At 45.9% G+C, this 16,605-nt stretch overlaps 1 protein-coding gene across 1 annotated transcript in view; it reads right to left on the reverse strand.

The window, feature by feature from the left end:
- Positions 1-16,605, reverse strand: part of LOC126455468 (uncharacterized) — a 549,051-nt gene that overhangs the window by 27,151 nt on the left and 505,295 nt on the right. The window contains exon 5 of the mRNA XM_050091224.1: positions 10,978-11,355. Coding sequence (XP_049947181.1) covers positions 10,978-11,355 — 378 coding nt within the window. The remainder of the gene's footprint in view (positions 1-10,977; positions 11,356-16,605) is intronic.

The following is a 16,605-nucleotide window of genomic DNA, read 5'->3' on the forward strand; positions in this document are numbered from 1 at the left end:
ACTACTACAGCACAGGCCTCCATTGATGATTTAAGCACCTTCTTGCTACTCACTGTTGAAGAGCAATTCGGGGGTGGCGATTGCATCTTTCAACACGATCGAGCACCTGTTCATAATGCACGGCCTGTGGCGGAGTGCTTACACGACAATAACATCCCTGTAATGGACTGACCTGGAGAGATACCTGACCTGATCCCACAGAACACGTTTAGGATGTTTAGGAAAGCCGACTTCGTGCCAGGCCTCACCGACCGACATCGATACCTCTCCTCAGTGCAGTACTCCGTGAAGAAAGGGCTGCCATTTCCCAAGAAACCTTCCAGCACCTAATTGAACGTATGCCTGCGAGAATGGAAGCTGTCATCAAGGCTAAGGGTGGGCAACACCATACTGAATTCCAGCATTACCGATGGAGGGCGCCACGAACTTGTAAGTAAGAGTTGAAGCTAAATCATACTCAGCATATTTGGAAGTCACCAAGCGTAATGTACACGCCTTGAATCCAAGCTCGACCAATCTCGGTAAGTTGTGAGTGTTTAATGCACGTATAATATTCGTGGAATTCCAACACAGCGTTGGCAGAAGGACGAGGAATTTCATTTAATATTTCTATTTCTTCAATATTCTCTTAGTTGCCTTCACACTTGAGTTTCGAACGTATTTGTTCACTTTCAGGCATTACTTTAGCGTATGTCGGCGTTATTCGACAAAACGAAGAAGAAGAAAAATAATCTAAGACTTGTGTCAGCATCGAACTGAAGCCAAAGCGTTTGCTGTGAGGAGAAACACCGACACGGGCTAAGGTAATGATCTGAAAATGAATAAACATGTTCGAAACTAGTCAGCGTTTACTCAAATGCGAACGCAACTAAGACAGGAAACCAAAGAAACAGTAAAGTTCTTCATATTCGTTCTCGGGAGCGAAAAAAACGGAAGTTAAATGCTTAAGATTGAACCTTACTTACTCCCCGGTATTTTCTGCAGAGAGTAGCAAATAAGTAATCGAAATACTTTTTATGTTTCAAAATTTCTTTGAAGCAAACTTTAGGCTGGATGTGCGGAACACATAGAGGAATTCCTTAAAATAATCTGAGATTAAATTTACAAAACAATTATTATTACAAGTAAATGAAAGTAATATTAATGTTGATTTAGTGGATGTACTCGAGCTACTGGGACACAAGTGGCACAGTACGTTTTTTGTCATCAGTAAATGCGCTAGATTCGCAAATTAAGTTCCAAACCTCAGCGCGGCCCATCTTGGAGTCAGGATATTTCACATTGTTGACAGCGACCCATCCGCCGGATGGAAACGCTAGGTACCCACCCCACTTGGTGGTATTTGAGAGGAGCGGACTGTGTGTTGACGACTATTGTATTGACAACGTTTCAGCCTTTTTCCACTTTTCTTTAATACTCATTCTTTGCAATATGAATACAATACCGCGCTATTTTGCTCGAGCACTTTTTAGAATAACCGCAAGGTTCTGAAACTCAATTTCTACTTCCATGATCGGTAGGAGGAAGGCAACAGCAAACTGTGTCCACTACGATTTTGCAAGAAAAGCAGTGCTAGATTACCTACCCATCCTCCCTTCCTCTCTCTCTTCCACTGTATCCAAAGCCAGCCATTGATTACGGGCCAGACGATGACTTCTTACTTATTTATAATAGTTGGATAATGTTTCGTGTGATTGTGTATGATGTTAGGCACCACAAGTGCAGTGCTATGTCCCTGAAGATATTACGTGCTGCGTGAATGGTCGAAGTTTGTGAACTCATGAATAGTAAGAGGATGCAGAGGAACTGCCCTAAGGTAGCCCTGTCTCTTGCTCCCCCCCCCCCCTCCCCCCCCCCCCCTTACGACGATGATGCCATTAATATCGGAGGAACGATAACTGAAGATGAGACCAATAACGTGTTAACTGTGCCACGCTGAAATCAAAGGGGCTCACGTTTGCCTTCCCACAAACGGACAACGTAAATATTGGTGTAACCCAATCGGTTTGCAGACCCTGCGATTATCGTCGCCGCGAGGGCATTTGTGGCTGATACAGAAAGAGCGAGTGAAGTGTAGGAAAGCTATTGAAGTTAATTTATACAGACAAGGCTACTGAACCCGATAAGATACACATGTTCTATATCGATAAGGTGACGTAACTGGTCACTACGCTATCAGTCGTTTAATGACGTCCGCTGAACTGTCGGCGTTTCTAAAGCACGCAGTTCGTTCTAGTTTACAGGAAAATTATAGCTACGCCAACGTATTGAACTTTCTCGATAATCTTGTACGTTCCACAAAACGCGGGAGTGGAGAATACAGTTCGCCCTGAGTTACAAGGGTGTGAATGTAAACAGCGAACAGCGGTGTTCAGGATCTTATGTTTCTCGGCTCCCACAAAGCGTTTGATGACTTTATACTCTGCCACTCAATAAACGAAACACGTGCCGATTGAGTACTGGATCAGATATGCGACTAAACTGCTGCCTTTCAGGCAAACAGAAATCTAACCGCGTCCTCAATAGGGTGACAGCAGAAGCGAAAGTGGCGTTACACATGTCTGAAGGAGGAATGGCAGTTCGTGGTCGACTTTCAGAGGTGGCACTAATAGGATATGCGAAGAGCAAAATGGCATTCAAACGATTTAGTTGGTCCACAGACGATACTTCGATTTCTCAATGTTGAGACAAAGAATTCGTAGAAAGTGAAACTCAAATGCGAGGAAGGTTACTCGAAGATAATTCTGAAGTACTGTTACTCTGTCTAGAACATACTTATGAAGCTACATTACGGAGAGAACGGCAAGATTTGTCTCACAAATTCCAACACAAGGCTTTATAAGAAAGAAGACATGCATTACTGAAAATATTACAGAAGACTGGACACTTGTATTTGTTGCAGCCTATGTGCTTCGTAGAGTCACTGAGGTAACTTTAGAGTAGTACAAAAAGTTAAGTATCAGTGGAAACTTTTTAAAAACACCAGAAGTTAGCTGCAATGAACTTCCAAATTCGAGAAAGAATATGCCGGTGCTGGACTCCATACAACTTGCAGTCAAGTGTGATTAAGAAAAAGACTGATATCTTAATAGTGTGTTAATATTTAGATAGCAATTACTAGTATCTTCGTAATTAATAAATTAGCTGGAATTTACTATCTCTTTGAAAGTAGTGTCAAATGAAATTCTAGTAACTGATGATACATACAGTAAAAAGCTGAACGGTCTTTAAGGTTTCTAGTTAGCATCCCTGTAAGCAAAGTCATAAAACCCAAGGCTGGTTTGAACACTTAAGTGCTTAACTACGCATGGTCGTAATGGAAGAGGTATGCCTTTGCTTCTCTGAGACTTCTATCTCTGACCTGACCTACCCAGTCAGTTACACGGGCGGGTGGGGGGGAGGGGGGTGGCGAGGGTGGGACCTACCTAAACGTGGATTTCAAACTACGAGGCAACTTGGCATTTTCTCACATTAACAAACACTGCCACAAGTAAAAAAAGTGGCAAGTGACGTAACAATTCTATTTCAAACTACGAGGCAACTTGGCATTATCTCACATTAACAAACACTGCCACAAGTAAAAAAAGTGGCAAGTGACGTAACAATTCTAGGAATGACGGGGACTGAACTTGAGATTTTAGGACTAAAGTCTCGCACTTTACCGCTGAGCCATACTGGTGTATATCCAAATAAATATTGCATTGCCTGTATTCTTTGCAACAGTCTCCACGACTGCGATTTGGATCTATGTCATTTTCAAGTGGTTAGCTAAAACCAATATAAACACTAAAGGCAGACGTTCAACCGACACAAAGCGTGTCTGTTTCGTAGTACATTCACGCTGCTTCTTCCGCATTTGGTAGCTGGCTGCCCTTCCTGAGGCCACGACCCCTCCTCCTCAGGAAGGAACCTATGTACTCCATCTCCTGGATCTACAGTAGATTTCATGGTCAATTTTGGTAACGTTTCCCAAGGCTGTGGCTTCAGTGGCATCGATATTGGCGGATTCCGTCGACGACGGCCATCGGCGAAAGAAGGCCGGTGTTTCCAAATGAGTACGCCAGTATGTGCGCGGTAACATTGCAGCAGATCTCATCGCCCGAACGTACAGACTTCGGACAACAGTCGGTGAAATTCGAATAAGTTTTGTCATATCGACCGACACGATGAGAAATATGGACTGAGAGAAACTGGTAAGGTTAGCCTAAGAAGGAGTTTGTGGGAGCCCAAGGAAGAAAAATATCACAATCGGGATATAATCGGAATCTACTGACTGAAATCGCTGCTTCTTTGGAAACCACAATTAGACAAATTGCTATCGGAAATTTTAGGCGCCTATTACAACGTCAAAAAACTTTGTTGAAATGAGTCGAGTGGCGTATTTTAAGCTTGAAATTACTGTACCGGATCTTTTTTGGGTTGTTGTAGTTGGGCCTTAGCTGTTACAAATTATTATTATTATTGTTACTAGAATGAGATTTTCACTCTGCAGCGGAGTGTGCGCTGATATGAAACTTCCTGGCAGATTAAAACTGTGTGCCGGACCGAGACTCGAACTTATTATTACTACTTACTGGCCTGCTGATGAGGTGGTTTGCAAACGTGTTGAATGTTTCTGCGCTTTTCAGTGCTTTAGATGTTCTGAGTATCTTATTCTGAACTTTATCTTCCATCCGTGTGCTGAGTGACAATCATTGAAGGTTAACTGTCGTAGGTCTGCGTACTTCAAATAAATTCAGCAAAACAGGTTGTTCGTAATTTTGCTTTTCAAGGTCACCACGAATAATCTCAAGTATGTTACAAAGTATGTCCCTTCATCTCACATACTCGTAAAACTTGTCTGATAATTCCAATAACTGATCGGGTTTACAGTACTCGTCACGTTATTTCGAGACAGGTATAACTCATTCAAATGCACTCGGTATTTTTTTAATAGCGAAAGCAGCATTGCAGCACTCTTCTCGAATCACAACTTACTTCATACACAGAATAGACTGTAACCTAACATAACCTCCTTGATCCCGCCAAGAACTGGGGGAGGAGATCGGGTGCACTGTGACCAAACTGTCTGCCCATCTAATCGGGCGACGTCGTCTGACTACCATTATCGGTGTCACTGTGAAAGCAGCGTAAGCGTTTGCATAGTGTGTACCTGAGGCCAGACGTGGGTACTACAAATATGTTTACCTAGCTGAATGTAGGAACCGCCTAAATACCGCAACCACGCTGCACGATCCACCAGCCCTCGTCGTTAGTTCGATTCGAGTCTGGTTCGCTCCCCGTGTGCCGAAAGCGGCCGCCCTCAGCCCCCGTGCGGAACCCTGCCTGTACCGGTATGCAAATCTCTTGAAACTACATTCGTGGTTTCTGCAAATGTTAGTAACGAGCACTGTACTGCCAAAAAACAGGAGGGGACCAGCTTCAACGGATTTAAATAATTTCCAAGATCTACTTTTTTCACAGAGCATGAATAACTTTTGTTATTTCTCAATCCACATTTTTCACAGATCTAATGTGAAACACATACGAGGACTGGCAAAAGCACCTGGGTTAGGGTCACGACATTCTTTACCATTCCTTCATCATATCTTTTGTATTCTTCCTGCCTCGTGATGACTGGGTGTTGGTTCAAATGGCTCTGAGCACTATGGGACTTAACATCTGTGGTCATCGGTCCCCTAGAACTTAGAACTACTTAAACCTAACCTAACCTAAGGACATCACACACATCCATGCCCGAGGCAGGATTCGAACCTGCGACCGTAGCAGTCGCGCGGTTCCGGACTGAGCGCCTAGAACCGCTAGACCACCGCGGCCGGCACTGGGTGTTGTGTGCTGTCCTTAGGTTAGTTAGGCTTAAGTTCTAGGGGACTGATGACCACAGATGTTAAGTCCCATAGTGCTCAGAGCCATTTGAACCAACCATTTGTATTCTTCCCTTCAAAATACTCCCCTCCAAGATCCTTACACCGCTCCACGCCAATTTCCCACTGCTCAAATCCGTGTTTGATGATACAGGATGAAATTTAACCAGAATATTCTGTCCAACCTGTAGCTTCTTGATGTTTACCTGTACTGCATTCCCGTCGTTGATTGTCTCGTGGGTTTGGTGATCAGACTTCAATTATTTCTATCTGCTGTGCTGGACTTTTCCTTCCAGAATTTTGCCACTGTGAATTATGATGTTGATAGAAAGCATGTTCATAGTCTCCATCGCTTTTTCTTTCACGACTTCAACTATCTCAAATATTATTTCTTGTAGCGCAAATTTCACTTTCGAGAACAGAATGAAGTCACAAGAAGCAAAATCTGATGAGTAGAGGGATGTTCCAACACAGGGGTCCCCTGCTAAGCCAAAAACGACTTGCCAGGCATCAGGTTCTTGGGCAACATTTTCGAACAAACTTTACTGATTTGAAAATGTTCATCTAAATATGTCGAACTGTTTCTTTGTCAATTCTTACAATATCAGCAGCCACACGAATACTCAAATGTAATTCTTTTCGGATTAAAACGCCAATTGTTTTCGTACGTTGTTGATTTTGAGGGCGCCCTAAATGTGACTTTTCTTCAAACCCTTCTCGTCCCTGTCCGAAACGCTTGAACTACTCAAAAAACATGAGCGCATGAAAGACGTTCATCACCGTTCCCTTGTTTCAATAAAGAATAGGCCTCTGTGCGACAGCTTTCCAAGCTTCACTCAAAATTTCATATTTATCTGGAGCTCTCAACAAAATTATTTTGACGGGCTGCGCATACACAGTAGGACACAAACAAGGCCAGCTTCCGACTGAGGGGCCGGCAGGAGAAAGAGCAAACGTTAAAGTCTGCGCGGCTCACGTTCTCCACCTACACCCACACTTCCCCCTAAAAGCAGCTGTGAGCAGTGACTTCAGAATGACGTGCAAATCGATCTTACAAACGGTATACTGGTTAAGTCGTATAAAACATGCAGTATGCAGTTTCAAAGCAACGGGCCACTGACGATTTATCACAAAAATTTCACCCTTGGTACAGTTTCCCATAATTAAATGTCAATGACACATTGCCGATAAAAGCCTCCAAGAGATAGTAAGACGAACAGCACTAACGTTGAAAGGCGTGTGTCTTTGGTGTAACGTAGTGGTTAAGGTCGTAGATTTGTGTCGTACTCTATTCAGTTTTTTTCATCTTAGCATTTTTAATAAAGCTGAGGCTTTGTTATGCATGCAATCCAAATATCTTCTGCAATATTCGATGTTATTTACCTATAAGAAAAAATGGTTCAAATGGCTCTGAGCACTATGGGACTTAACATCTGTGGTCATCAGTCCCCTAGAACTTAGAACTACGTAAACCTAACTAACCTAAGAACATCACACACATCCATGCCCGAGGCAGGATTCGAATCTGCGGTCGCGCGGTTCCAGGCTGTAGCGCCTACAACCGTACATATAAGAGCACACACTCAGGAATGAGCTGCTTCGATTTTGTGCCTCGAAAACGAAATATGAAATTACTCAGAGTGAAACGACCCGCAGTTAGATTTGTATTCCTGTTTGTCACTAATGTTTGCCTTTTTTTCCCAATATGTCGCCACTTCCGAGCGTGTGGTTAGGCAGCAACCTAAGAAGACAGCTACGAGAAACAATAAAATTCATATTCTTACTTGTCACAAATATTCGGCTGTTTATTTCCGAGTATGCTGCGATTTCCGAAAATGTGGTTAGGCAGGAACCTAAGAGGACAGCTCGAACTGCTGCGAGTGAAATGTTTAAATGTTGTCCCTGCGATGTCACTGGCGTGTCAGTGCTCGAAATAAGCTGCTGGACACGTACATATCATCAATTCTGAGTAAGCCGACCGTGTGAATAGCGTCTGCCGTCCCCTCCCCCCCCCCCCCCCCCCCCCCCTTGCACTCTACCTTCCGGAGCTGCGCAGGTTTTGAGAGGAGATGTCACATGGCTCTGCAGAGTAGCCTTTCATCTTGATGCCCGCGCTGTTTGTCCATTACAAAATCAGTCCCGTTTTTTGCCAGACCTCGTATGCCTGATATCAGTGGAATATCCAACTTCAGTGTATAGGCCCTGAGTTGATTGCAGCTACCCACTTGAAAATTGCTTTAGGTCCTAACCACGAAAATTGTAACAAATAATACGAAGTTGTGTATATGCAGACTGAAGCGACGAATGAAAATTTGTACCAAGGCCACAGTTCGAATCCGGGTCTCGTGGTCACTAGTCAGATGCGCTAACCACTACGCCACCGTGGCACAGTGGCTTTGGACGACTGCACGGACTATCCCAGCACGATTCCCTCCTCAATGCAAATTCCCATTCACGCCTGAGCGTAGTGGTATTTCCCATGAGCCCAAATGGCGTTGCAAAGGACCTATAACTGTATTCGAATAGCGACTCAGCATCGAACTAAACGAGGGATCCTGCCTGAAACCCAGGCACAGGTAATTTAATCAAATAAAATTTTACGATTCCAGAGACCTTTTCGAGTCTGAAACATGTATACAAGCAGGTACCTATGCCTCGGTTTTGGGCAGGATACCCAATTTGCTCGATGCTGAGGTGTTATTCCAATACAATTGGAGAGCCTCTGAAATGCTATTCCAGTTCATGGATAACACCAGTGGCTCACACGTGAACAGAAATTTTCACTAAAGAGGGAAGCGCGCTTCGGTAGTCCATGCAGTTGCGCAACGCCACTGTGCCAGAGTGGTGTAGGGGTTAGCGCGTCTGCCTAGTAAGCAGGAAATCCAGTTTCGATTCCTGACACTGGTACAAATTTTCATTCGTCACCTCAGTCTGCATATAGACTTGTTGGAGACTTGAAAGGACTCTGGTCCACATAGTTTCATTTTAAGAGGTTCACTCCAAAAGAAATGGCCGGCCGGGGTGGCCGAGCGGTTCTAGGCTCTACAGTCTGGAACCGCGCGACAGCTACGGTCGCAGATTCGAATCCTGCCTCGGGCATGGATGTGCGTGATGTCCTTAGGTTAGTTAGGTTTAAGTAGTTCTAAGTTCTAGGGGACTGATGACCTCAGCAGTTAAGTCCCACAGTGCTCAGAGCCATTTGAACCATTACACCCAAAAGATGTGCACACTTTAAAAAAAAATAATCTTTTATTCTACATGTTTGAAAGTTTTACAGTGTGTAGATACATCCCATAGGAACAATATTTTCATTTCGTCACATAATTTCCATCCCTCTCGACTGCCTTACGCCATGTTGGAACCAGCGCCTGTATAACCGCACGGTAAAATTCCGGACCAACCTGTTGGAGCCACTGTATGGCAGCGTGCACAAGGTAGTCATCATCTTCAAACCTTGTTCCACGAAGAGAGTCATTCAGTTTCCCAAAGAGATGATAGTCACATAGAGCCAGTCAGGACTGTAAGGAGGGTGTTTCAGTGTTGTCCATCAGAGTTTTGTGATCGCTTCCATGGTTTTTTTGACTGACATGTGGTCGTGCATTGTCGTGCAACAGCAAAACATCCTGCTTTTGCCGATGTGGTCGAACACGACTCAGTCGAGCTTGAAGTTTCTTCAGTGTCGTCATATATGCATCAGAATTTAAGGTGGTTCCACTTGGCATGATGTCCACAAGCAAGAGTCCTTCGGAATCGAGAAAGACCGTAGCCATAACTTTTGCAGTAGAAGGTGTAGTTTTGAACTTTTTTTCCTTGGGTGAATTTGCATGATGCCACTCCATTGATTGCCTCTTCGTCTCTGGTGAAAAATGATGGAGCCATGTTTCATCACCTGTCACAATTCTTCCAAGAAATTCATCTCCACCATTCTCGTAGTGTTCGCTGCATACCGTTTTTCTTGTTTCTTTGTGAGCCACTGTCAACATCCTGGGAACCCGTCTGGTACAAACCTTTTTTAACGCCAACACTTTCAGTATTCTGCAAACAGTTCTTCTTCCCCTATCCCAACGTAGCGTGACAATTCGTTCACTGTGATTCGTCTGTCAGCAGTCACCAATTCGTTAACTCTCTGCACATTGTCTGGAGTGTGTGCAGTGCGAGGCCCGCCGCTGCGAGGACAATCCTCAATATAGCCGTGCCCGCTTTCATCACGTAACCTGCTTGCCCACCGACTAACTGTACTGCGATCGACAGCAGCATCTCCATACACATTTTTCAACCCCTTGTGAATGTTTCCCATTGTCTCCTTTTCACAGCGCAGGAATTCGATGACAGCACGTTGCTTCTGACGAACATCAAGTGTAGCAGCCTGTGGTGTCATCGCCAGACACCACACTTGCTAGGTGGTAGCATTTAAATCGGCCGCGGTCCGTTAGTATAGGTCGGACCTGCGTGTCGCCACTGTCAGTGATTGCAGACCGAGCGCCGCCACACGGCAGGTCTAGTCTAGAGACACTCTAGCACTCGCCCCAGTTGTACAGCCGACTTTGCTAGCGATGGTTCACTGACTACATACGCTCTCATTTGCAGAGACGATCGCTTAGCATAGCCTTAAGCTACGTCATTTGCTACGACCTAGCAAGGCGCCATATTCAGTTACTATAATCTGAACAGATAATATTACCTAACGTCAGTATAGTCCTTCCGTCCTCACGGCAGCCTGCGTGAGCTAAAACGTGTGCATTTCGGCCTCCTCTAGTAACACGTGGTTGGCTCTTCTGCCAACACTACACAGCCATCTTGAAGACATGCTGTGATGGTGCCACTCGCGGGAACAGGTTGAACCACTTTTGAAAACAAGCGGGAAGGATGTATCTAGACACTATAAAACTTTCACACATGCAGAATTAAAACTGTATTTTTACGAAAATAGTGTGCATTTCTTTTGGAGTGACCCTCGTAACAAAATGTTGAAGATGTCATTTAAGAAATTCATCGCGAGTGTAATCTGAAAATTAAAAACAAATGGGGCAAATAGATATTGCTTCAGCGGCTATTTGGAGGTGTTATCGAACAGAATCCGTGCTGATGAGAAAGACGGAGAGTTGGTACCGACCTGGTTGTGCGCGGTGGTGGTGAGCAGGTGCCTCTGCAGCTCCACGGGGTCCAGCTCTCGCAGGATGGCGGCCACCTTGCGCGCGTCGGGGCGCGCCCTGGGGACCGTGGAGGGCGCGCTGAGGATCGCATCCAGAGCGCCCAGCGGCCTCCGCGGACGAGGGGTCGGTGGCGGGGGCGGCCGCACCTGCTGCTGTGGCTGCTCGGCGGCGGGGGCAGAAGGCGCGGGGGCGGAAGGCGCGGGGGCGGCGGAGCCCGCGAGGCGCTGCTGCAGCTGCGCCACCTCGTCGCGCAGGCGCGTGCCCTTGCGCTGGATCACGTCCAGCAGGTTCCAGAGCTCGTCCTCCGCCTCGTCCACCACCACCGACGACGAGCTGGCCTGCGGACATAGCGCATCGCGGCTCAGCGGGCGGGCTGTCTGCGTCTGCGGAGGCCGCCGGCCGCGGGCGCCGAGGGCCCGCCGCACAGCAGGCTAGGGAGGGGCTGGAGAGGAAAGGAGGGAGAGAGGCGACGTGACGGTCCGCTGATAACGCCGACGCTGAATCACTGGCGCGGCCAGCTCTTACCGCCCCAAGTTCGCGCCTCGCTGGCACGCCGCTCCACACGGAAACTTTCACTACATTCCGTCCTGCGCAAGCTCGCCCCACTCCTGAGCTACATGACCGCAAGACAGAAATGGTAATTGTTTGAAAAGCGAAGTATACCTGACCTAACTACACTACAGGCCATTAAAATTGATACACCACGAAGAAGACGTGCTACACACGCGAAATTTAACCGACAGGAAGAAGATGATGTGATATGCAAATGATTAGCTTTTAAGAGCGTTCAGAAAAGGTTGGCGCCGGTGGTGACACCTACAACGTGCAGGCATGAGGAAAGTTTCCAACAGATTTCTTATACACAAACAGCAGTTGACCGGCGTTGCCTGGTGAAACGTTGTTTTGATGCCTCGTGTAAGGAGGAGAAATGTGTACCATCACGTTTCCGACTTTGATAAAGGTAGCCTATCGCGATTGCGGTTTACCGTATCGCGACATTGCTACTCGCGTTGGTCGAGACCAAATGACTGTTAGCAGAATATGGAATCGGTGGGTTCAGGAGGGTAATACGGAACGCCGTGCTGGATCCCAACGGCCTCGTATCACTAGCACTCGAGATGACAGGCACCTTATCCGGATGACTGTAACAGATCGTGCAGCCACGTCTCGATCCCTGAGTCAACAGATGGCGACGTTTGCAAGACAACAACCATCTGCACGAACAGTTCGACGACATTTGCAGCAGCATGGACTGTCAGCTCGGAGACCATGGTTGCGGTTACCCTGGACGCTGCATCACAGACATGAGCGCCTGCGATGGTGTACTCAACGACGAACCTAGGTGCTCGAATGGCAAAACGTCATTTTTTCGGATGAATTCAGGTTCTGTTTACAGCATCATGATGGTCGCATCCGTGTTTGGGGACATCACGCTGAATCACATTGGAAGCGAGTATTCGTCATCGCCATACTGATTTTTCACCCAGCGTGATGGTATGGGGTGCCATTGGTTACACGTCTCGGTCACCTCTCGTTCGCATTGACGGCACTTTGAACAGTGGACGTTACATTTCTGATGTGTTACGACCCGTGGCTCTACCCTTCATTCGATCCCTGCAAAATCCTATATTTCAGAAGAATAAAGCACGACCGCATGTTCGTATGTTACAGGTTCTGTACGGGGCTTTCTGGCTACAGAAAATGTTCGACTGCTGCCCTGGCCACCACATTCTCCAGATCTCTCACCAACTGAAAACGTCTGGTCAACGGTGGCCGAGCAACTGGCTCGTCACAATACGCCAGTCACTACTCTTGATCAACTGTGGTATCGTGTTGAACCTGCATGGGCAGCTGTACCTGTACACACCATCCAAGCTCTGTTTAACTCAATGCCGAGGCGTATCATGGCCGTTACTACGGCCATAGGTAGTTGTTCTGAGTACTGATTTCTCAGTATCTATGGACCCAAATTGGGTGAAAATGTAATCACATGTCAGTTCTAGTATAATATATTTGTCCAATGAATACCCGTTTATCATCTGCATTTCTTCTTGGTGTAGTAATTTTAATGGCCAGTAGTGTAGAACAGTATGCAGTGACGTGAAGAAAGTCGTAGGATAGTGAGATGCATATATACAGACGGCGGTAGCGTTGCGTACGCAAGCCATGAAAGTGCAGAGAATTGAAGGAGCTGTCATTTGTACTCGAGCGGTTCACGTGCAAAGGTTTCCGACGTAATTATGAGCGCACGACGTGAATAACAGACTTCGAACCGAAATGGTAGCTGCATCTGAACGCATGCGTCACTTCATTTCGGAAATCGTTTGGGACTTCAATATTTCGAGACCCACAGTGTCAAGAGCGTGCCGAGAACGCCAAATTTGGGACATTACCTCTCACCACGGACAACACAGTCACCGACGACCTTCAGTTAACGACCTGCAGAACAGCGTTGGCGTAGAGTTGTCATTGCCACAAGACAAGCAACGCTGCGTGAAATAACCGCAGAAACCAAAGTGGGACGTACGACGAAGCAATCTGTTAGGACCCTGCGGCGAAATTTGGCGTTAATGGACTACGGCAGCAGACAACAGACGCTAGTACCTTTACTAACAGTACGACATCGCCAGCAGCGCTTCTCCTGGGTTTGTGAACATATCGACTGAACCCCTGACGACTGCAAAACCGTGCCCTAGTCAGATGAGTCCCGATTTCAGTTGGTAAGAGCTCCTGGTAAGGTTCGAATGTGGCCCAAACCCCACGAACCCATGGACCTAATTTATCAGCAAGGCACTGTGCAAATTGGTGATGCTCCATAATGGTGTGGGCTGTGCTTACGTGGAATGAACTGATTACTGACTGGAAATGGTTGTGTCGGCTACTTTGAGACCAGTTGCAGCCATTCATGTACTTTATGTTCCCAAACAACGATGCAATTCTTATGGATGACAATGTCCCACGTTACCGCGCCATTAACTGTTCGTTACTGATTTAGAGATCATTATGGACAATTCGAGCGAATGATTTGGCCACCCAGATCGCCCGATATGTATCCCATCGATCATGTATGCGACAAATCGAGAGGTCAGTTTGTGCACAAAATCCTGCACCGGCAACACTTTCGCAATTATGGGCGGTTACAGAGGCAGTTTGACTCAAAATTTCTGCAGTGGGTTTCCAGTGAGTTGCTGAGTCCATACCACGCTCGTTGCTGCCCCACGCCGGACAACAGGAGGTCCAACACGATATTACGAGGTATCCCGTGACTTTTGTCAGCTCATTGTATGAGAGATAGCAGTACCGTATTCTAAGTGAAGCTCTAAACGCAACTCGTATAAAAAGCAGTCAAGCGAAAACGAGACAGATCGAAAAAAGTTTGTAAACAGTTTATTAATACAAAAGTAATCGCTGTAGCTGTTAATACATTTATTACACTGTGAGACAAGGCGGTCAACCCCTTCGTAGAAAAATGTTTGCGGTTGCCTACGGACTCATGAGAGCATCTCTTCGTCCGAACCAATTCTACGGCCAGGAATGTCTCTCTTGTGGGTTCCAAAAATGAAGAAATCGTGTGGTGAGAGATGGAGACTGTACGGAGGAAGTATAACGCTTTTCCAACGAAACTTCTACAGCCTCGTCCAAACACCCTCAGCAACATGTGTACGGGCCCTCATTTTGCCAAACTTGTTTGGCTCTGGTTCTGAGCACTATGCGACTTAACTTCTTAGGTCATCAGTCGGCTAGAACTTAGAACTAATTAAACCTAACTAACCTAAGGACATCACACACATCCATGCCCGAGGCAGGATTCGAACCTGCGACCGTAGCGGTCGCTCGGTTCCAGACTGTAGCGCCCAGAACAGCACGGCCACTCCGGCCGGCAAACTTGTTTGGACTAGACTGCAGAAGTTTCGCTAGGAAGCCCTTACACGTCCTTCATACAGTCTTTATCTCTCCCCATGAGGTTTCCATATTTTTGAGCCGTAAAGGAAGAAATTCGTAGCCGTCGATGTGCATCCCTGGGTACAATCATATGTAGGTCAACATTATTCCTTAAAGGCACTGACCGTATTGTCTCTCAGTATGATACATGTATTAATAGTTACGGCCCTTACTTATCAAATAATAAACAGGTTACTTACTTTTTTCCATTTGTCTAATTTCCATTTGACTCCCTTTTATAGAGGCCTTCAAGGTTCTTCGTTACTCTTGACAGCACACTAGAGAGCTAAGGGAGACTCCTGGATATACCATGGACGGACAGGGCCACAAATCTAGCAAATCTACAAGACTCCTAATGTCAGAAAAGACATCAGAAGAGCACATTTGGAAACCTTTTGTTACGATTCGCACAACCCTTATTACAAACATGGAATCGGCGTTAGACTGCCTTGCAGAAAGACTTATTCTCTCTGCAGAGGAGGTTGTGTTGTTCTGGAAATTCTTGGAAGATTAAAACTGCTTGCCAGACAGGGGCTGGAGCCTGGAATCGTGCCTTTCGTGGGTAGTGCTCTTACCGACTGGGCTATCGAGGACCACTCAAGAGGGTTTGAACACTTGTGTGGAGTGACACTTCTGCGGAGACACATTTCTGTGGAACCTAGGGTTCTTGCTGGGACACGAAGAAATTGTTTCCTGTCTAGCAATGCAGCGCAGCGTGCTGCAGTCTACGATACGTTTTAAAACGAGTTATTTTTAACGTATGTTGAAAGGGTGAAAAAACTGCAACTAGTCACTTTTTTATGATAATTCGTTTCACTTTTACCAGTTTCAAGTTGGTTTGCTCATCCTTCCGACGAGATCTGTGTTAGGTTGGAAGACGTTAGTTTGGCTTTGAGTTGGCGAAACCATCAAAGGTGAAAGCAATAAACTACCTGAAGTGTCTTAGACTCCGAAGAAATATCAACACATTCCAGCACCGCACTAGGGTAAGTCAGCAGAGCTGTCACCAACTCCGACTCACGACCCACCTCGTACCCCTCTCCTATCTTCCACATTTCACTTTGCTGAACTAGTACTATCGATAACATGGATACTGCTAACAAATAGATTATTCACAGCCTTGGGGACTGTTTTCAGTGTGTACATCTTACTCTGCAGTGGATTGAGTCCTGCCTGGGTAGCTCGTTCGGTACAATCATCAATCATTACCCGCAAAAGGCAAGGTTCCGGATCCGAAGAGCCCCAGTCCAGCACACATTTTTACCTTTCTCGTCAGGAAGTCTCAATTGCTCTAGTTCTGGATAACTTACATTAAAGAAGGCAAGAGAAGCTATAAATAGTCACGACAAAGTCTCTCGGGAACACGGTATTTATCCTGTAAGTGACACTTTCCGTCTTGAGAAAAAAAAAATCATGTTCTTAAACAAAGGTCAGACAAGGTGTCTAAATGTGTTTGGAGATTAAAATTAATACAATTTTATTTTATAATTAGAAGCCTCCGATAGTGAATTATTGCAAAGCAGAAATAGGGTCAAGACATTGGACTACTACTCCCCGTATTGGCAACCAGAACAGATACGGGTAACAAATTTCGAAACAAGAGATTATAGCGTACGTTTTCCAGGAAGCTCAAAGGAAGGGATGCG

Source organism: Schistocerca serialis, chromosome 1, assembly GCF_023864345.2.
Source record: "Schistocerca serialis cubense isolate TAMUIC-IGC-003099 chromosome 1, iqSchSeri2.2, whole genome shotgun sequence".
Taxonomy (NCBI): domain Eukaryota; kingdom Metazoa; phylum Arthropoda; class Insecta; order Orthoptera; family Acrididae; genus Schistocerca; species Schistocerca serialis.